Source organism: Colletes latitarsis, chromosome 6, assembly GCF_051014445.1.
Source record: "Colletes latitarsis isolate SP2378_abdomen chromosome 6, iyColLati1, whole genome shotgun sequence".
Classification (NCBI taxonomy): domain Eukaryota; kingdom Metazoa; phylum Arthropoda; class Insecta; order Hymenoptera; family Colletidae; genus Colletes; species Colletes latitarsis.
In genome coordinates, this window is record NC_135139.1 from 21,772,704 (window position 1) to 21,794,825 (window position 22,122).

Sequence of the window (22,122 nt, forward strand, 5' to 3'; positions counted from 1 at the left end):
CGAGAAAAAAATTGCTAAATCACGAAATTTTCGAAGAAATTAAAAAATTTTAAATCATTCTAAAAAAATTATTTTTAGCTAGGGGGGTCAATTACATTCATTTTTGGTGAATAGACATACCTCCGAAATCGTAACTATTTTCGAGAAAAAAATTGCTAAATGCAGAAATTTTCGAAGAAATTAAAAAATTTTAAATCATTCTAAAAAAACTATTTTTAGCTAGGGGGGTCAATTACAATCATTTTTGGTGAATAGACATACCCCCAAAATCGTAACCATTTTCGAGAAAAAAATTGCTAAATGCAGAAATTTTCGAAAAAATAAAAAAATTTCAGATCATTCTAAAAAAATTATTTTTAGCTAGGGGGGTCAATTACAATCATTTTTGGTGAATAGACGTACCTCCGAAATCGTAACCATTTTCGAGAAAAAAATTGCTAAATGCAGAAATTTTCGACGAAATAAAAAACTTTCAGATCATTCTAAAAAAATTATTTTTAGCTAGGGGTGTCAATTACAATTATTTTTGGTTAATAGACATACCTACGAAATCGTAACCATTTTCGAGAAAAAAATTGCTAAATGCAGAAATTTTCGAAGAAATTAAAAAATTTTAAATCATTCTAAAAAAATTATTTTTAGCTAGGGGGGTTAATTACAATCATTTTTGGTGAATAGACGTACCTCCGAAATCGTAACTATTTTCGAGAAAAAAATTGCTAAATGCAGAAATTTTCGAAGAAATTAAAAAATTTTAAATCATTCTAAAAAAACTATTTTTAGCTAGGGGGGTCAATTACAATCATTTTTGGTGAATAGACATACCCCCAAAATCGTAACCATTTTCGAGAAAAAAATTGCTAAATGCAGAAATTTTCGAAAAAATAAAAAAATTTCAGATCATTCTAAAAAAATTATTTTTAGCTAGGGGGGTCAATTACAATCATTTTTGGTGAATAGACGTACCTCCGAAATCGTAACCATTTTCGAGAAAAAAATTGCTAAATGCAGAAATTTTCGACGAAATAAAAAACTTTCAGATCATTCTAAAAAAATTATTTTTAGCTAGGGGTGTCAATTACAATTATTTTTGGTTAATAGACATACCTACGAAATCGTAACCATTTTCGAGAAAAAAATTGCTAAATGCAAAAATTTTCGAAGAAATTAAAAAATTTCAGATCATTCTAAAAAAATTACTTTTAGCTAGGGGGGTCAATTACAATCATTTTTGGTGAATAGACGTACCTCCGAAATCGCAACCATTTTCGAGAAAAAAATTGCTAAATGCAGAAATTTTCGAAGAAATTAAAAAATTTCAGATCATTCTAAAAAAATTACTTTTAGCTAGGGGGGTCAATTACAATCATTTTTGGTGAATAGACATACCTACGAAGTCGTAACCATTTTCGAGAAAAAAATTGCTAAATGCAGAAATTTTCGAAGAAATTAAAAAATTTCAGATCATTCTAAAAAAATTATTTTTAGCTAGGGGGGTCAATTACAATCATTTTTGGTGAATAGACGTACCTACGAAATCATAACCATTTTCGAGAAAAAAATTCTTTACCGAAAGTACATTGTCTGATTATGATGATTCCCCTGAAATCTCATGCGTATGTTTAAAAAATCATAACTCCCGCACGGATTGGACGATTTTAATGTTTCAAAAGGCAAACAACGCATATTTTAATGAAGAATATGTAGAAATTCCATGAATGTTCAAAAAGTTGTTCCTCAACCCCGCAAAGAGAGAAACCATCGAAGCACTTATCTCACTCCTCGATAAACGCTTCAGTACTCCAACTTGGGACTACGTAGACAGAGAGTGACAATTTATACTAGGAAGATTGATCTTTGTATATATAAATTCAACAGTTAAAAATGGTCGTGAAGTGTTTCACACGCTGGTGCGAGAAAATAAATTTAGCACCGTGGTTTCATGTGGGGGGGGGGATCGGAATTATTCGCGAAAAGTTCGCGAACGGGGTTGTTTGTGGATTTCCCCGGGCGTGCTAACGTGCCACGAACTTGAGAACGAAATAAAATGAATCGAATCCCCCAAATGGCCGGGGCCGAACGAGCCAGCTGCGACAACGATCGGCCCCCGTCGATGGCGCGAAAGCCGCGAAACGCCGCCCCGGGTAAAAGCATTCGCGTAAATTTATGGCGTCCACTTTTCCAGAAACGTGTTCGACGCGGAGTCGCAAGGCTCCGTCGTAGGTAGTTGCGGGAGTGTTTGCTCGCGGGATTGAAATATCGTCGGATCCGAGCCCGAAACAAAGCCGACGGGAACGATGATTTCCGCGATCGCCGAGGGAAGACGCCACCGGATTCAACGGATTCCACGTTTCGCTAATTGTACAGGCATCGGGTTGCTAATTCGCGGATACCAGTAGTCGCGTACGCCTGCGAATTCCAGTTTAATGTTATGTAATGAGCGTCAATCAGTTCTGCCTTTCTGGATTTCATTATGCAGGAATGTCGCGGTGCAGATGCGTGGCGAACTTTGGGTCTGAATACGTTTGCATAAATTCGCGCGGCGTTTCGGTCCCCGATTAATTCACGGTGAAATCAGGCCCGCGAGAGGAATCGCGAGCGTCGATTGCAAATTAAAGGGGGTCGAAGGTCTTCGAGGAAATTTTCCTTGCGACGATCATTCTTACGTGGCCATTCGAATTGCTCCAATTTACGTCTCTCGTATTACGTTGCAAGTTTTCTCTTTTATTCTCGGGGAAGCCCGATGCCCATAAACGGATGAATAGAAACGAAGAAGCGACTGGATTACATTTTCTAGAATAGAATCGAGCCAATGGAGAAATTCCATCGCGGTATCTTCCGTGACGATCGCGCGTAGAAACGTTCGAGCGTAATCGAAACGGTAATCGCGATACGGTGATACGGCGATCATAAGTAATTAAATTCCATTGACGCTCGGCGTCGGTGCGTCACGGGGCTCTCGTCCTTGGGGCATTGACGCGTCGCGGGAACATCAACACGAAAAATCATTTCGATCGGGAACGGCACGTGGGACGGAACCCGTAGCAGCGACTAATTAAATTCATAAATTGTGTACGGTATAAATCTGCATCGATTCCCGCGGATTTCATACGTCAGTTAACGAGTTGACATTTGATCTCGATTAAAGCTTTTTTCTTCCCCCTGTTTGGTCTCTTTCCCCGGAGATAACCAGTCTGCCGTGAGTTCGCGTTTTTTGTTTTTCCCCGAATCTTTTAAATTCGAACGTACCATATATCATTAGCGCAACAATATTGTCAGAGCTGTTTTAAGCTGTTTTAAACGGTCACCGTATAATTATCGGGAGAAAAAGAAACATGTAGATACGATCTCATCGCGATAATGTTTACGGTATAAACTATGACAGCGTTTGCACAATCGCTATCCGTACGATCGTTGAAAGAATCAGAATTTCATTATCATTTTTCGAGAGTTAATGGCGCGCGTAATTTCACTGCTTTCGCGGCTGTAATTGTTTTTTAAATTTTGATCGTGGGACTTGGGGACAATCTAGGCAACAATCTCAAACTATTTCGAAAGGTTAACTACGACGTACGAGCTAACACGTTCCAAATTGATCTCAATAGACTCTCGGACACGGTGTGTAAACAATAGATCTTAATGTTTCTGTATCGTTCACGCTCGCCGGGGAACGTTGAAAAGATTTTCGTGCTAACAAAAATGTCGATAAACAATGTTGGAAGACAGACCTCGCGCTAGATCGATGGAACGTTATCTAATTGGAGCAGCAGAATCGGGTCAACGGAGGATATAGTTGTTGATCGGGGCAACGCAGGACGTACGTATCCTTGAGCACGGATAACGAAGGCTATGGCAGTTATAGAATTGAAAGGACGGCGGAGGAAGCCTTTACGTCGAACTGGAGCGACGCAAGGAAGGTTTCCAACTTTGAATTAGGACAGCGGAGGATATCGCCAACCTGGAATCGAGCCACCGGAGACCGTACGCCATTGTTGAATCGGAAAAACATAGAACGTGCAGCTATCTACGTGGATAATGGCGGATATCGTCGGTACGAATTTCGGGGAATCGAGGACGCCCAAAATATATCTGCATCTTGCAAAAGAATTTTTGGCCTTTTAAAGTCCGCGTTCACGAAAGCGTATTTTGACGCTTCGATCGCTATCTGTGACCGATAAACTCCGTCGATAACGTTTTGGGATGGGAATCTTAATTGCATCGCGCGCGATAACGAAGGTAAACGTAATCGATAACCCGAAATCTACGCGAAACGTCATCGACGTAGGAAATAAATCAACGCTTTCGAAAAGTTTCGAGATATTATAAATCAACTTTGAGACCGTTGAAGGACCAAGAATCGATTCTGGATTTTTGATAACATTTCCTCCGAAAATTGTGATTGTTAGTCTAGTAAACTAGGTCGCTAAAACAATGGACGCTGCGCGAACACGTGCCTGGCTTACTCGCGGCGCGTCCTGATCAAAACGCTTTAATCTCGCGTTTCAGGCGTTTTGCGTTTCGGGTCGATGTACATATCGCGCAAAGTGCGCCGTGGATCGTCGAACAATGAAGATCTCATCGCCATCGATCCCGACGCGTCACTTTTCCGTGACGATCGTGACGATATCTCGCGCCGATAGCCAGGTTTGTTGTTCTATTAGCCAACGTTATTATCAGGAGACCACCGACCATAACTGACACGGCGAAATTAATTTCGCGGACAATTGCTCTCGATAACCTGCCGCTCGAGATGTTAATACGCGTCGCGTACGACGCTAACAAGAAAGTTACCAGTCATCGTCAAGATTTTCGATCGCACAACTCACAGTACGAATCGACGATCCAAATACAATCGGTGAATTCGAGGGGTTGAATCCTCCCATTCCCCAAAGTGATCTATCATCTAAATTTTAATATTTCTGAATTTTTTTGTTAGTTCCGTCCATTTAAGCTCTATCAGATCGATTAATTCGAAATTACATGTAAACTTCATTTCATATATAGGATTATCCAAATCGAGTGTCGCATTTTTCAACAGATGAGACTGTTAAACGGTTTGATTGTTCTTTGTTATATTTGATTAAATTGTCATGAAATACTACACTGTGCAACAACGTGTACAAATTGTTGAAACTTATTAGAAACATTCAAGTTCTGTTCGAGCTTGTTTTCGACGTCCAAAATCACGTGACTCTGTTAGATTTTTTCCTATGGAGTTTTTTAAAAAGTAAAGTTTACGTCAATAAACCACAAACGATTAATGAGCTAAAAACCAATATTAATAGCCGCCATTAACACTAAACATACCGTGTCCGGTCAAATTACCGTTTTCTAAATTTCGTTTAGAATTTCTAACACACAATATTATTTTAGCGCCATTTAACTTCACGATTTTTCTTATGGTATACGTACAATGAATTTTCCAATGTTTACATCTATTCTTATTGTTTGTTTTCTGAGAAAAATATGTAGTCTGTCATCTGACCGATTAAATGATTTATATTCTGGTTAGCTTCCGATGTAAATAGGAAATATAGGTATAACAAAGACGAAAGGGGAGAATCTTTAGTTTCCACTGTCTTAGAACAGTCTAACAACGCGTATTAAAAATACAAAAACTTTGGACGCGTGCAGTTCCGAAACTACCAGTGTTGTATTAATTATTGAGCCATTGTTAGAAGCGGCAAGGCCTCCCCTTTAAAGTGGCTTTTGGTTTTTGACGATCGGACTTTCCGTTTTCGAGATATCGTAATTTATGTAATAGGTAATTTTTTTTAATTCGACTGTCTCGCTGCCCGGCACGCGTGTAACAGCCTATTCACGCGTATTAAAAATACTAAAACTTTGGACGCGTGCAGTTCCGAAACTACTAGTGTTTTATTAATTATTGAGACATTGTTAGAAGCGGCAAGGCCTCCCCTTTAAAGTGGCTTTTGGTTTTTGACGATCGGACTTTCCGTTTTCGAGATATCGTAATTTATGTAAAAGGGTATTTTTCTTAATTTGACTATCGCTGTCTTCGTCTGACGCGTCGCGCTGGACCTCTCTGTTTCGTACGTGACTCGTGACCGAGTGACCTAGAGCCGGGCGTAGTATTTCCAAGAATTTACTACGCACTGGTTACTATCTACGCGCGCGGGGGAAGAATGGACTCGCGCGAGCGCAACAAAAACGTAAACAAACTTCGAACCCTTATATCTTCGAAACTAGCCACCGCATCGACGCGAAACTAAAATCGCTATATCTCCGGAACTAATAAAGCTATCGACTCTCACAAACGCTCATTTTAAAGGGCATTTCATCCCCTATCTAATGATCATATCACCTACTACAATTTTTGCTATCTTCTATGTTTATTTTAACATTTACTTTGACGCTACATACCTGAAGAAGTTTCAACAATTCCTATCAATTATAAATGGTTTATTTAATTGAAATGAATGTAAATTTGTATACAGGATGTTCGCGTAATTACTAGATAGCATTTTTTCCGTAAATAATTATTTTCTCGGAAATCAACTACGGTATCGACTTTACTTTACATGTTATTTTGATTCTTAACGATCGTTGGCACCATAAAAATCCTTTTCGATGGAAATACTCCAAATTTGGGGATTTAGGAAAAATATAAACACCAGGGATTCCATTGGTGATACATCAAGGCGGGGTTTAAAAAGATTAAGAACCGGTGGTCTGTCACGGCTCTGGTTGAAATTGCCGCCAGGCAGTCGTGCAAGAGTTCAGGCCGGAACAGGGACGATTTGTCGGCGCAGTCTACGCGATTTACGGTATCCTGGAATTCATTGATCGGAAATACCAAGTTGTAGTCGTCAGTGAATCGACTGGAACCGGTTTCGATGCCCGGAATGATTTATGGTCTCGAAATAATCGTTGGATCTCGATCCTCGTTCTCCCCCACGCGTACGCGTCGGTCTCTCTTCGTCCTCCGCGATCGACTCTAGATCGCCGACGCGAACCCTTTCGGTGACAAGAACGCAATTATCGCGACGGAATTTACGAGCCGAGTCGTAGCCGCGATTCCGCGACCTCGTCTACGAGATGAATTTCATCATTGACCCATTTCGTCTCGTGCGAATCGTGTCGATCGTCTCGCATTGGTCCCTCGACTGTTCGATTTGTCGAACGAAGCTTGAAACTATCCGACAATTAGGATCGGTAGCAAATTTTCAACAGTAAATTTCAAGCAATTTCCAATTGAAAAATTCGAAGAAGCCGTCGAAAAAACACGGCCATCGTACATCAAACGACGTACTTCGATTGCGTCAGTAATTGCTCGGCCGCTTCCCTTGCGATTTCGCCAAGGCAAAGTTACTTTATTGTCTTCTCGATTATTTTTCTTCTTTTTTTTTTCTCTTCATCTCCGTCTCCACCCGCGCAATTAATTTCGCAAAGGACGGTCGCGGCTTCCGCGAGGCGCCGTCGCGGAGCGGCTTCCGGTTCGGCGTCGCCGTGCAATTATCGCGTTCACATTGTGGCTAATGAATTACGTAATTATTCATAAGCAAGATGCCGATGATAAACGCGCGGTTATTGTTGCGTCATCCGCATTGTTGCCGAAACAAAAAGATCCGCGCGTTGCCCGGCACCGACGAAATCGCAAAAGCGTTACAAATTCGATTTACGACACGGCGAATCGCGCGCGTTTTTTTCCGCCTGAAACTGTCCGCCTATTATTTTGCAATTATCGTTCAACGGGGAGGAGCGAGGGGGGGGGGGAGGGACGCGCAATTACGTCGATAAATAAGCAGAAACTCTCCGCTCGTTTGTATAATTCTCGCATTTGCAATTCTCATCGCATCGATGCAATGTTCCCGAATTCCTCGCCTCTTTTTTAAAAAATCTTTAAATATCGTCGAGAATGTCACCGAGCGCACGAAGAAACTCGACGATCGATGAATTTACAAAAATCCATTTACAAAATGGTTCCCAAATGTTTCTTGATGTTCAGAGCAAGATTAAATGTTAAAGAAAATAAGTCTAAATATGACTGTTGAATTTTAACAAGACTGTGAAAACAAATTCTACGACAAATTATGTCCGTGCTAATTTCCAATTGTTTTATTCTCGTGGACAATTCGAGGGGTTTGGTCTGGCAGTCAACCAGAAGAATTTACAAAAATCCATGTAAAAATTTTTCTCGATATCCTCCTGATACATAGATCGAGTAAAAACGACTATAATCGTTTCGAGCCTCCGTAAACTGGTCCGGAGCGGTTGATGCATCGCTTATCGTTGGCGGTGCAAATTTTCCCAGCTGGTTCTCGAAACGAAACGAGCGTCCAGTAGCGGGACGCTGGTCCGCGAATTTTATTAATGGCTCGAGCAAGGAGCGGCAGAATGCGAAGTTTCCTCGACGAGGGTAGGGGGAGCGACGACGTCGTCGGCAGGATACCCGGTGAGCTCGAAATATTTTTCGGTCGTGGCCGTGAGCAACAGGTGCACACCCGCTCCTGGACCGGCTCCGTTAAAGTGTTTACACGGGAGACAAGAACTTTGAACCGTCCGGTTTAATCTCTTAAGCGCTTTCCGGGCACCGAGCTGGCCCGGAGGGGAACACCGGCTCCGGAGCACGCCAATTGTCGGAGAATATTTATGAATTACGTCATTCCGTCGAACAATGCGCGACTCGTGACGCGTCACGGGCACCGACGACCCCTGGAGTTCACGACCCCGTCGAGGACCACCGCGTTCGAGGCGGATTGAAAGCCACAGCTGTGTAACTCTAAATTCTTCAAATTTGAAGCCCTCAAGCTGTCTTCTATCCATCGTCAAAATCTATTTACTTGTAAGTTGATACTTTCTTTTTCAGTAAACAAAGTTAGCAAAGTATTTCGAACCATAATAGTGCAAGTCCACCCTTACGCTCTATTATTAATATTTCTACATAAAAATTAAAGCACATATTATATCGTACTGGCCCTAGTCGCTATATTGTTCCGTAGAATAATGAAATATTCAAGATATTTTTAAAATTGACTCTTATTTTTTTATTAATAGTAAACAAAGTCGTCGAGTTTTATATATTAAAACCACCACATTTTTACATTAACGACGTATTCGTAAAACGAATCTACCCTTTTTCGTGGCCATTCCTCGTACGAATTTTAAACAAAATTTAGTAGTATAAATACTTGTTATTTTCCCATTTGGTATTAGCTTACGCGATATGAAAAAGAGTCCTCCCCGACATAAACATAGGCAAGCTTTATTTCGAGGGTGGGAGCTATCAAATTTCGTATAACTCTCCAGTCTCTGTGCAGCGACGCTTTGAAGAAAATTGCTGTATCCACGGATCGGTATAATCTCGATCAGTTTTCTATTCAATAGATCTTGTCCGTCGTCTCCGGTGCTTTCGTTCGGACGCGTTCGTCCCATCTGGCTATTTTTGGAATATTCCCGTTCGATATCGACGTAGAAACGTCGATTCCCGGATACGCCCGGACGTCCTCGAGTATGTGCCTGAAATATTTGGATACTTTAAATGGCCGATAGCGTCGGACCCGTAGAAAATGTTTAACGAGGCATTTGCGTCCGTCAACTTGGCCTCGTGTTTGGATAGCGTCGCTACGACGGTATTTAAACTTATCTCGTTGCTGGCAGGCAGTTAAATATTTTTCAATCTCCGTCGAACGGCTATCTGCCCCAACGATGATAAGTTTTTCGACTTTATCGCCTGAAAAATATTTCCTCGCAGCGACCCGATCTCGTCGAGACGTTCGAATCTCCAAGTTTCGAATTCTTTGTAGAATTTCTTTCCCCCCTTATATTTTGGAAAGTCTTTGAAAAGTTCAGCGAACGATGCTCGAGGGTTAAATTCGGCGCAGTTCGACGAGCATCGATGAATCCAGCGATCCTCCATCGACGCGTCCGGATGTCTTCGTAGCGTCGGTTAGGAGTTTCGCTGCGATCCCCCGGTTGGATATTACGCGACGTTATCTCCTCGTAGTTTTTCCCCGACCACGAAGAAGGCGGGATAGAGAGCACGTCGTAGCCGGGGCTGGTTATCGATCACGCGACACGTGTCAGTCTAGACAGATTGACACGGTAACCTATCGGTTAGCCAATAATAGCGAAACCTTAGCGGGTCGCGGCGACGTGTCCCGCAGCCTGTAGCAACACACCTCAGCTATGCTAAGTCTCGTGAGTCGCCAATCTGTCGAGTCGACTCCGAATTTCCGGCAATAGCGGGAGAAGCCCTAGCCGGTCGCTTCGAGGCCGGTAGGGTGTTAAGAAACTAAGTGCCCGAATGCCTGGCCGTCCAAACGAGTATTTTTCACCGACGAACCCTTCGGTTACACAGTAGGGGAGACCCAGGATACGTTTCCTTATTAATTACGTAGGCAGAACACGACGAGAGATCAATTTGTGCATTTCAATTTTGCTCACGCGACGCCTCGTCTTTTCTTTTCCTTTCGTTCGTTGCGTTTGATTTCCCCGCTGGAACTTATAATCAAAGGCTCGCCGTGACAGCTTTTAATTGAGACACGATCAACCGGCGACCGCCTCTCTCCGTTGCGCAACCGATGCGGTAATCTTTCGAACGGAGAAATGACAGCAGTGCCTCCGGTATCCGAACTAACGCGAATACGGAGCTCTTCGTTTCAACGAGAGCTTACTATGCTTTCGATTACTCGTACTATTCTTAGCAATGGTCACTTCTGTTTATGTGTTTAAAGACTCGCCTCTTCGTCGGTTGTGCGTTAACCCCTTGACAAATCTACATACGATTTAATTTTGTCTAAATTTGTTCGTACAAGGAATGACCACTGAAAGGAATAGATTTGTTTTACGAATACCTCTTGAATGTAAAAATGTGTTGATTTCAATGTACGAGACTCGATAACGTGAGTACTCCTGTTGGAACAAGCAAAGACGATAATAGAATTTTGCAATGGTGAAACGGAGGAGTTAAATAGAGAGACGATTGGTTGCTCGCTTCGTCGTATATCGAAATGTTTTGAGCAGCTCGATGGCGAATCGTTCGTTGTTCGCATAATGGAACTTCCAGCCGAGGCTGCGCCATAACTGACCGCAAACATGAACGGGGAGACTCTCACCGTTGCGTCTGGACTGCACTGGAAATCACACTGCGGTCGTTGTCTGGACGCGGTGCGTTCTCTTTGCTCGTGGCTTCGCGTTGAAATTCGAGCGCCTCCGGCTGCTGCTGCGGTTCATTCATCATCCCGCGCAACGGAATCCGCATAACTGGAACACCTTCCATCCATCGCGTCTCTGGCGGCCTCCGAGCGGCCAGACGGCTTCATCCGATTATCCCGATTCGCGAATCCCCCGATCTTTCGCTTCGACCGTGCGCTACTTTCTACGCCCTTTATTAACCCATTGCGGTCGGCCATTTTGGTGCACCAACGGAAATTACATTATCCATCGTAAGCATTTTATTTTAACGCACGTTTCAACGTCATCCCTGAAATATTAAGTTTACAGAAACGAAATAAATTTTCGAACGTTCGATACGCAACAGTAGCTTATAATATCCAGAATGTTTTATATTATTTAGGAGAAATGCATTGTACGAAGAATGTTTCTTCACCGTGGGCGAAGGGATCCAGCGAAATCGACTCTGAGTATTTCGTTTTCTTTGTTTTCGTTAATTTGAGTGGGAGCGCTTTTAATGAGATAGATTCGTTGTTCGAAGTTTTCAAGACTGTTTTGTTATACGCCTCAAGGGTACCCGGGGCATTCACGAAACGTAGTTAAAGAATCCTTTTTCGAGAACGGATTCTACTGCAATTACGTTGTCGAGGAGAACTTTGTTGCAGAATCGTAGAATCGAACTTCGATGGTTAAAATATCTTCTTTTGTTCGGGGCCCTTCGATACGATCGATTATCGTTTCCACCGTGGGAGTCAGGAATACCAACATTTTTGTTGAAAACCGATACAGAAGCGTTCGAAACGAAACATAAAACAGTCTATCCTCGTCGAATAAAAGTAAAACTGACCTTTACAAAATGAAATATTTCAAAACGCGTTTTTTTCTAATCAAATAAAATTTTCCCCCCAAATCTCTGCTACTGTTCCTGAAAATGGGCGATAAAATCATCCGACCGCGGGATACGCTTTCACCTCGCTCGCGTTTACAAATTACAGAACAAACGCCGATTTTCTCCCGCGGAGGACGACCGGAGCCAATGATCAGATAACGCCGAGAAAATAATTAATTTCGTTGCAATTGGATCTCCGGCACATCGGCGGATCGTTTCTCTCCCGTTCATTATTTGCATAAGAGAAACGACTCGCGAAAGATCCAAGGTACACCTAGGAATTGATATCCACGACGAACTTTCGTTCTTCGTTTGTTTCACCCTTTTGGTCCTAACCCGGACCAAAGTAAAATAGTCTGCAAAGCCAAAGTTTTATTCTTCGACCAACGAATATTCGTACTTAATAATTGTCTGTTGTTCGTTTCAGGATCCCGACGCGGACAGCGATACTACCGTTACGTGCGACCTGCCCATCGTAAGTAGATGCTTGAATATTTCGTTTCTGCGTTTCGTTGGATATGTCGACGAAGAGTTGTAAGGTGTCTCGGTCACGTTTGTCCAGAGTCGGGCCCATTCGTATTTACGCTGCTCGACGTCGATGTTGAGAAACGCGAAATGAGCATACGTGCCGGGGAGAAGACGAATTCCCGGTGATTCGCCGGGAGACAGGGACTGTCGTCTTTCTTCGACCCCTTTCTGTTCCACCCCCTCGGTGGAAATCTGCACCGCCGCTAGGTTATTGCATTTTTATCGGGTTCGTCGATCGTTTGCACAGAAACACGGAAAACGCCTCTGTTTTCTCTTTCCCCTTCGTTAAACCGTGCATCCGCCATATTAACATTCTTCAAGAGAATAGTTTTTATCGTTGAAAAGCCTGTGCTTCTTAAAATTAATCAATCGTTACCGAGAAATGATATTCCATCCGAGTATACGATTCTAAATAGCCACGTATACACGTTCGATATCAGCGACGATTTATTTACAGAGTTCGACGAAATGTATTTATATCATTTTTGTGCAATCGAGTTAAAAATGAGTCTGACCACGCTCGGAATCGTGATTTATTATTGCAGTTCGACGTTGTGTTTTTCGTCGTGTCGTAACATCATAACGCATCCGATGATTCGAGATTACGAACTATTCTCCGAAGTCTGGACGGGGCCAACACGTGTGCATTCGGTATCTCCTAGACGGGGCACGACGCGACGCGAAAGTTATTTAAAAAATATTCCTCTTTGCAGCGATCGTTTCTCTGTTTTTATTCCTAATTACGAGCGAGCACGTGATACGAAGTTAGACCTCTCGATAACCTGCGCACGTGAAACAACTGTTTATTCGCGGTGCAAAAGTCTGCAGATTGCCCTCCCCCTCCCAACGACAACGTCTTTATTTCTTCCTCCCCGTTTATCTAAACACGAAACAACGAGTTCGGAATTCTTAACCGTGACATAACCGTGGCGGAAGTTATTTTGAAACGTCCGTCGTATCTCCGCTCTGTTATTTTCCTAATTATAGCGGGGATACAATGAAACACTGAACTCGTTGATAACCCGCGTTCGTGAAACCCGAACGTTTATCGCGGTTGTTTCCGATTTGTAAACAAGTTTAATCTCGACGCCAAGGAACTTTCACAAAAGTCGAAGGTCAACTTTCCGTTCCCCGCGAAGAGTCACCGTAACGCTGATAAAATCGTGTATCTGAGTGATTCATCGATGATAAATTCAGCATCAGAACCGAAAGGAACGCGCAAAAATATCTTCGAAATCTGAAACGGTAGGGGATAAAATACAAATAATCGTATCTCTCGTGCATAATAGATTACCGAGAATCGTGCACACCTTCCAATTTTATCGAAATACCCGATACGATCTGGCAAATAAATTCGATGAAAACGGTAATAATGTATTAACGAGAAATATATTTCTCGCGATCGTGATCTCATTTTGTTCGACGCCTTAAAGAGGGAAATAAAATTCTTATAAAATTTCTCCCGCTAGAAATCGTCTGTGAATCCCTATTAAACTTGTCTCGCGGCGAAAGGATCGACCGTACAATGACGTTAAACGTTCGAATTGAATGGAAACAAAAATCTGTGCCGACGCGCGAGGCGTCTTCCAGGCCGACAAATGGCGTCGAAGAAAGCTCCGACTCTCGATACAGGTGTCTGCATCTCGCATAAAGACGTTCTCCTCCCCCCGTCCTGGGCCCCGTCTTCCATATAACACCGTTGTTGCTTCATCCGACAAAAGGCATTGTTCTCCGCGAAGCGGCGCAACCGAATAATTGCCTTATCGACGCCGGCGCAACTTTCCTGAATTGCGTACTTGTTGCACCGGGGCTCCCTTTTACGCTTCGTGCACAGCCCTGCTCGCAACTTCTCTTTCAACGGCGTGGAACCACGCGCGGAACACGGGGGCAAACGATACGTTTCTCGCGTTTCAACCACCCCCCTCCCTCTCCTCCTCCTCCTCCTCTCTCCTCCGTCACCCGCCCCCTCCACTAGCGTTTTACGCAGCCTCTGCCGTTTCTCTTTTCCCCGGGTGGCAGACACCGAACCCAGCCAGCCGGCTCCGGAGGGCGGAAAACTAGAAAATAGGATTCGACCGGTCTGACACGCTGTTATTCCGTGAACGGGGCTCGCCTCTGCCACGGATTCAGGCTTCCGCGACGCGGAACTATGTGGCTTCGGGGGGGTTGGAGTAGCCCTCGATTGCGGCCAGTCCGTTTACAAATAGTCCGCTGACGCGACTGCCATCGTTCAGAGCGAAAAAAAAAACACACACACACAAACGACGGACAAATCGGCTTTTATTAACCCCTTTCGCGGTCGACTGTTTGCCTGCTGGCAAAGAGTTTCGGTCCCTTTCATCGACGTCGTTTGTTCTCGCTTGTTTGCTGACAGCGATGGATTCCCGGGGACGAAGAAACTACCCCGTACCCGTCGAAGGTCTTAGAATTCTTTTTTTTTTTTTTTTAATGGATCGTCGACGAAATTTTTCTTATTTTGCTGTTGGAAAGAGATCGTCGCCCATCGTGTCTATCGTTTCCGTGTACCCCATATTTAGGAGTTAATTATTTCGTAATTTGTCGATCAGCGTCCGGATGCAATGCAAACTGGAGACGATATATTTTATTCTTGAAAATTCGGGTAACCGTGACCGAAACGGGGAGGAATATTCCGAAGTAAATTCAGTCGCGTCGTTAAGGGTGGCGCGAAGAAGGGCGAAAGAGGAGCGAAAGAGGAGGGTTGGCGGGGGGGGGGGGCGCGAGTGTAACTTATCTGCAACGTGCAGGCGGCACGGTCGCGTTTACTCGTGTAAATCGTCGGTTTACCTTTTCCTCGGTTACTCCGTCTTCTTTTTCGACGCCCACGGGCGACGGGGGCGGCTGAATGGAGCGCGGAAGGGGTACGTGCAAACAAAGATACGTGACATAAGTGCGACACGGGCGAAACCGTAATAACCCGGGTATCCCATTCGTGCACAACCCCGGAGGAACGTGGCGGGAATCTTTGACTTGTTGCTTCTCGTCCTTTGGAAGATCCTTCGCGCCGCGAAACGTGACGCGCCGTGTGATAGATATTATTTAATCGAATCCTGCTGCCTGGGCTAGATCGAATCGCTCTCGTTTCGGTTCGACGTTACGAGAAGGGGATGATGGATCGTCCTCGAAGACGCCGAATCTCTAGTCGCTCTAGAATCTCCAATCGTGACGGATGACCCGGTGGAAAACTCGGTTTGGACGATTCAAGATGTTTGCGTGTGTTTGTCTATTGGACTTTCGAACGTATTCCTCGGGTAAAGTGATTTTTTGTGTTCTCCAAAATGGCCGATCGCGAAGGGTCAAACCACGCGGAAGATTCCTCTGCAATTATTTCCTTCGTTCGAGACTCGTTCTGTATGTTTGACGACACTTTCTCCGGTGATTTTAGCAAGTTTCGCGTGCTTTCGACTTCCCGAACACTTTCCTTTTCCAACGTGTATATCGCATAAACGCGACAGAAGGAGGAGAACGCTCGGAATTTCCCGTTCGCAACATTCCCGCGGCGGCTGGTTTATTAATTGGCCGAAATCGACTCTAGCCTGGCAGCGTGGAAATCGAAAAGTAGGTCGGGTCTCGCGCAGAAAGTTCCGTTAGGAAGCGTTACATAAAGATTTCTGCTTATTACCGCTATAAATAGACATTAATGCGGGAAGATCGATGGGCAAGGAGAGAGGCGACCTTCGCGATGCTCGTACGTCGATCGCCTTGGATTTATGAGAAAACCGTATCATCGCGAACCACCCGAAGAATCGAGTCACCCATCCATCGATCCTCGATGATAGATTATTTAGTAAAATTTTCATCGTTTCAATTAATACACACACCCTTTAAAATATTTACGCGTCGTCGAACGAAATCCACTCGAACATAGTAACAACGTATAGTCGTGACTGCCCTTAAAGACCAATATCTCCCAGATCGCGCGTTGTTCCGATTTTATTAACGAGCAATAAAGAAATCATGCTTCGAATTACAATATTCGATCGGATTTAATTCCACGGGTAAGATAGTTGTGTTTGAAAAGGAAATGGGACGCCTAACATTATGCATGCAGAGCAAGGAAGAACATTTTCAGCGTCTTTCATAATTCCGTTTGAATTCGTCGCTGCGTTTGTCGTCCGTGGAAGAACGGATAGAATAAAACTGAATTCCTTTCATTACGTCGAATGGCGCTAATGGAATCGGAGACATTTCCAACGATTATACTCAGATATCGAGGAGCGACTTGGCGAATATTCTATCGTTCGTTCGGGAAACGTAGCACGTCGATTCCGAGGAACTCGTTCAAATAGAACCAGGAAACAGATTTTGTGTAATGGAAATACACGAAGACGGTATTCTATGAATAATTCGGAGACCTTTTATTTCGTGATTGTTTCCTGAGTCCTTGAGAGTGTTTATTAAGCAATAAAGAGGAAAGGAAATTTTACAGGGAAACGATGTTCGAATAATTAAACTGTTTGTCGTTTCGCGACGTCAATATTGTACCTTTCGTTATTCATCGATCCCTCCATCGTGCGTGCGTCGGTAGTTTCCGTGATTGAAACGTACAAGAGTCATGGAGGAAATCACAAATGTATTCTCGTGTCATTGGATCATGCAAACGAGCCATACCCGGCGTATACGATCAATTCGGACTTTAATCCGCTAGACAGTCTGTCTCTGGGAACGGTTTCGACAGAAACGACGCTCGATCGAATTATTTCCATCGTGGTACGGGGAAAAATTGGAAACTAAAGGCTGGGATTGCGAAAATTCATTAAATTCCAAGAAGAAAGACCGACCGAACGCCTTGTTTACCCGTCGTTTTACGCTTCGAAAGCTTCCAACGGCGAAGAACGAACGTCATTGTGCGACGCTCGTAGCGCAACAGTGGAACAGGAAGCGCTCTTCCCGTTTTTGTATTGCAAAGATATTTTCTCTTTCCTTTTTTTCCTCCCGTTTATCTGATCGGAAACTACGCGCAGACGATTGCAAAATCTCGGATGGAAATTCAAACGGCTCGAATGACCGTGCCTTTGTCACCTCGCAGAAAGCGGCAGTGACGCCAACGCATAATTCGAGTGGCGTTCCGTGTAAACGTAGAATGGAATTGGTTCTCGGAGCTTGCGTAACCTCGCGAGACTTTCTGCGTATTAAAATCATTCCCAGCAGAGGGAAAAGAAAATCCATGGAAAAAACTGATTTACTAACGGTTCCGTTCCCTTCTCCATTCGAGCTCCCAATTTTATGGGCCGCTGATTACCCGTTATTTGTGCACAAAATTCAAACTTATTATAACTGTAAAAAATGTTAAACTCAAAATTCGAAACCGTTAAAATTTATTCTCTTCTCCTGGATCCTTGGATCTATCGATTATCGAGGCATTCTACGTTTCCACGAACTCCAGTTTCCTCTCGTAAATTATCACCTTCGTGTTTTCCGAGTTTCTCATTTTCCTAGGTCTCCCCCCACTATGTCGAGGGGAAATTTACAGAAAGCGACCGGTAACGCTTCTTCGAAACTCGTTCGACGAGGGGCTATCCTGGAATAACCGGAATTAGTATTTTTTAAACGCGTTAATCAAAGGAGCGTCAAACACTTTGAACAAGCAATTTTATTACGCGTCTTTCGTTTAAAACCGTCCACGTTGAAACGTGCGATTTACAGAAACGAGTATCACGATTTGTTTCATTCTCAAGACGAAATTTGTACAATTTCATTGTCCACTTTCCTTTTATAAACATTTGTAAATTCGACTATCCCAACCTTCCATTCAAAACATTTCATGGACGGCGTTTATTCGAGGGTTAGATCGAAATCGCGATCCGCCATGTTTTTCGAGCGCGCGGAAAGGTATGTCCAACGCATCCAACGTTAATTTCCCAGGCAAGAAGAAGAACGCGGCGACGGAATTCACGGTGTACGAGCATCAGGCGAGCCGATGTTAATCGATCGCCGGCAGCTTCAAGGAGAATCGATTATAATTGCTTCCTCGATCCCTCTTCTTTTTCTACGGCGCGATTCAATGGGACGTTATCGCGAAGCACGATTGATTACGCGAACGCTTCCGGACGGTGACTTTTCGCACGACGCGGAGTGAAACCGGCAGAGGTAGGGGGATGAGAAACAGGATGGGCGGCGGGGGGGTTTGGGGGGGGCCCAAGGAAAATGAGATAAGGCGAGCCGACTGAAATCCCGCACCCGTTGAGTAAACTCGATAACGTCGATTCCCTTAAGTGTAAAATTAAAATCACTCGGTGTGCCAATATTAGCACGTCCCGGATGGATCTTACGAGCGTGAAACTTATAATTCCGGGGAAGCAGCAGGGGTCGCGAACCGATCGCTGGAACTGCACCCCTGTTGCTCTTCGTTTATCGCTGAAGCCGTTAATATCGATATTTCTGCGTTTGCAACCAGCAGATTTTTCTTCCTCGTTCCTATAAAATCAGACACTGAGTTACTGCAAACTGGAGATTCCGTGTCAATAATAAAATTGTTATTATCGAGAAGTACGAATACGTGACGTTTAAATGGCCGGATATGACGCAACGTTCGAAGAAAATTTGATTTCGTGGCGCAGGCAAAAAATTGATTAGCACCGTTAATTACTTCTCTTGCACAAATTTTAGGCCAGAGAATTCTAAATAACGTTTGGAGTAATTTATCCTAATCTACCCCAACGATCCAAGTGCACCCGGTAGAGTCTATCGAGAAGAATCTTTCGCGAAAGATCGCGTCGTGCATTTTTCTTTCCTCGTCGATTTCGTCGGTGTCTCGTTATCGGTATTTTTCCCCGGGTCGATTCGCGTCTGGGAAACTTTTTTTCTACGGCAAATCCGACTCCATAAATTATTCCCCAAAGAAAAACAAGCGACGCCGGACGTGTTTCCCTTTCGTCTGGCCCAGGGAATTTAGTTAGGGCCGTCGGTACGCGAAGACAAGAGGATCGTCCCTATCGACGATAGGGCTGGCTGGGCTTCTTGTCGCCGCGTCCCTCGGGAGTCCCCGGGTCTCGTCCAGCTCGGTAATTACACGGACGCCTCCTCCTTTTTGAAGTTGGCACGCCCGCGGAATAAGTTTACCGGCTCGAAAGTCAGCTACCGGAGGCCTCCTTGGCGTTCGTCGCTGATTAACCCCCCCGAGATTAGCTTCCTGATGGAGCTGGAATGATTTTATCCCGGGTTACCGACAGGACCAGGCCGCGTCGAGGTTTCCATTATCCTTCGCCCTGCACGTTCGGGAACCATCCAGGAGCCGAGGGAATTTTTCTTCGCGCCTCGAACCCCCGATCTTCCCTTCTTCGCGCCCTCTGCCATATTGATTCCGTCCCCGTTGCTCCTTTTTCCTTCCGTTTGAATTACGGAAGCGTTAACGCGACTCTGAAACCCAACACGCGGAAGCAGAGCAATATTCCTAGTATATTAGGATTCGAAAGTTTATGGAAAATGAGACAGACTCGGATCAGTTTCTAGAATCCTCCATAGCGCGTCCATAGTCACGATGCTCGAGCTGGTTTTGCATATTTGGTAACAGAAATTTACTTTTGTTGAAATGCAATGGTCCTTTGTTTTTTGTTTAGTTCTCAGCCAGACCTCGTCGCGACAACCTGTACATTCTTTCTGTATAAACTCTGTATATTTTATTATAAAAATTCCACATTCTTGCGCTCAACAATTTTTGCATCCTACTTATTAAAAGTGGTAGAAACAGTGTTGGACAGTAACGTGCGTTTTCCTTTCGTTTCGTCAAACTATGTAAAAAATACTATTTGGAAACGTAATGTGTCGCTTCGATCGTCTGGTAACTTAATTTAATTCATGTAACGTCTCCTTTCTCGTTATTAGAAATACCTATGAATACTTCGCGCAACAAAGTTACGCAATAGTGACAAGCATTGTCAAGGAAACACATTCACTTGTTTACGTTTTTGTCTGAATGCAGCGTGTCGATGTTACGTATCGGCAACCATCTTGCGGATTCTATTTCGCGCGCGAGGTAAATTATTTCAGGGTTAGATAATTAGAACGATACACGTGAAAGAGGCACACGTTGTGGACCGCTTTCAATTTATTTGATATGGTTTGCAGAACCTGTGAAAGAAATTTTCATTTTCATATTTCAAGGTCTGCTTTTGAGTTTCTAGAGATTCGTACAACGTGTCTTTCTTTAGATAATTCAGTGTTAACGATAATCATTTCTACATATTATAAACCATATATACAATAATTAATTTCTGAAACATCAAATTATTTATGTCACGAACGAATATTTTGCATTACTATCATGCAAAACGATATTATGCTACCACTGAATTAAATTTTGTATATACTTCAAGAGCGTGAAAAAAGATGCAGTTGATTTGTTAATTTCTATATAAAGAGCAGGTATCGTACGACATCGTAAACAACTTCATTACTTATCGTTCTCAACAAAAAAGAGTCTGTATAATAACCTGAAACCGGAGTATTTTAAATAGTACGAAAAATAGTACGATTTGTTTCAATTCTCGATGGTAATCGTTGATAATCTAGACGCCACGTTGCCTCGAGGTATTTCGCGCTGTTTCCGGTGCAAAAAAGAAAGAAAAAACCGAAGGAAAAATATACTATTCCGCGAGATTATTCTCTCTAGCACGCGAGTTCTTTGACGGACCGTGATCGCGCAGAAAAAAGAAACGGAATCAAGATAGAAAAATCAAGTGGCGCCTGTCAAGACGTTCGACGGAATCGTCAATGACGGCGACGTCGTCGTTTATTTCATTGCAAACATTCTACAGTCCACCGAAACGATTACATCAGCGTGGAAATAATTGTTTCCGATTCGAAACGTACTACGCAGCATCGCCGCGGATCGCGTAACAGAATTTCTGCATTCCGACGAGAAATTCTGTTTCGTAAGAGGGTTTACGCTCCGGAGGCTGTCCTTGCCGGCCTTTTGGACGATACGTTCGATACTCAATGCCAATCAGCGACCACCCGCATTCTTTTTACCAAGATTTTCTATTACATAAACAAAAGAATCGGAGCCGTTCCCCCATCTCGTGAAATTACGAAACGCAGACCCACCGCAAACCGTTCGAAAAAAAATTCTTTAACGTCCTTGCGTTCGCGTCCGGTATTCAGGGTTCGCTGAACAAGGATGGACGCGCAATTTATTCGAAATGTTTCGCCCGTACGTCGGTGCCTTTAAACGTAAATAATAATTAGGAGTTTTCTTTTCTGCACGATAATCGTTGCGTAACGCGATACATCTCGCATCGAAATGTTTGCAAAAACCGACACTCGTCGATTGATACAATGTCAGGATTCATGCGATGTAACGAGCAAAATAAATGATACTTCCTGAACAGCGAAATAATAGACTCGAGCACGTAATGCTTTGGTAGCGCAAGGATTCGTTTACGCGCTGCTTACGCGACGCCGCTAATGGACACGTGTCCATTAACGTCACGGTTAACGTTAAATTACGCCAGGTAAAACTGCGAGCGTTAAAATTGTAGCGGACACGGGAGAAACGGACGGGAAATTCGGATAATTGTCGAGGAACTTGAAAAGTTGACTAAAAGTTAACT

The 22,122-nt window shown here is 43.5% G+C and overlaps 1 protein-coding gene across 1 annotated transcript in view; it reads left to right on the forward strand.

Annotated features, from left to right (window-relative positions):
* Nucleotides 1–22,122, forward strand: part of Pdk1 (Phosphoinositide-dependent kinase 1) — a 484,825-nt gene that overhangs the window by 293,228 nt on the left and 169,475 nt on the right. The window contains exon 4 of the mRNA XM_076767331.1: nucleotides 12,453–12,500. Coding sequence (XP_076623446.1) covers nucleotides 12,453–12,500 — 48 coding nt within the window. The remainder of the gene's footprint in view (nucleotides 1–12,452; nucleotides 12,501–22,122) is intronic.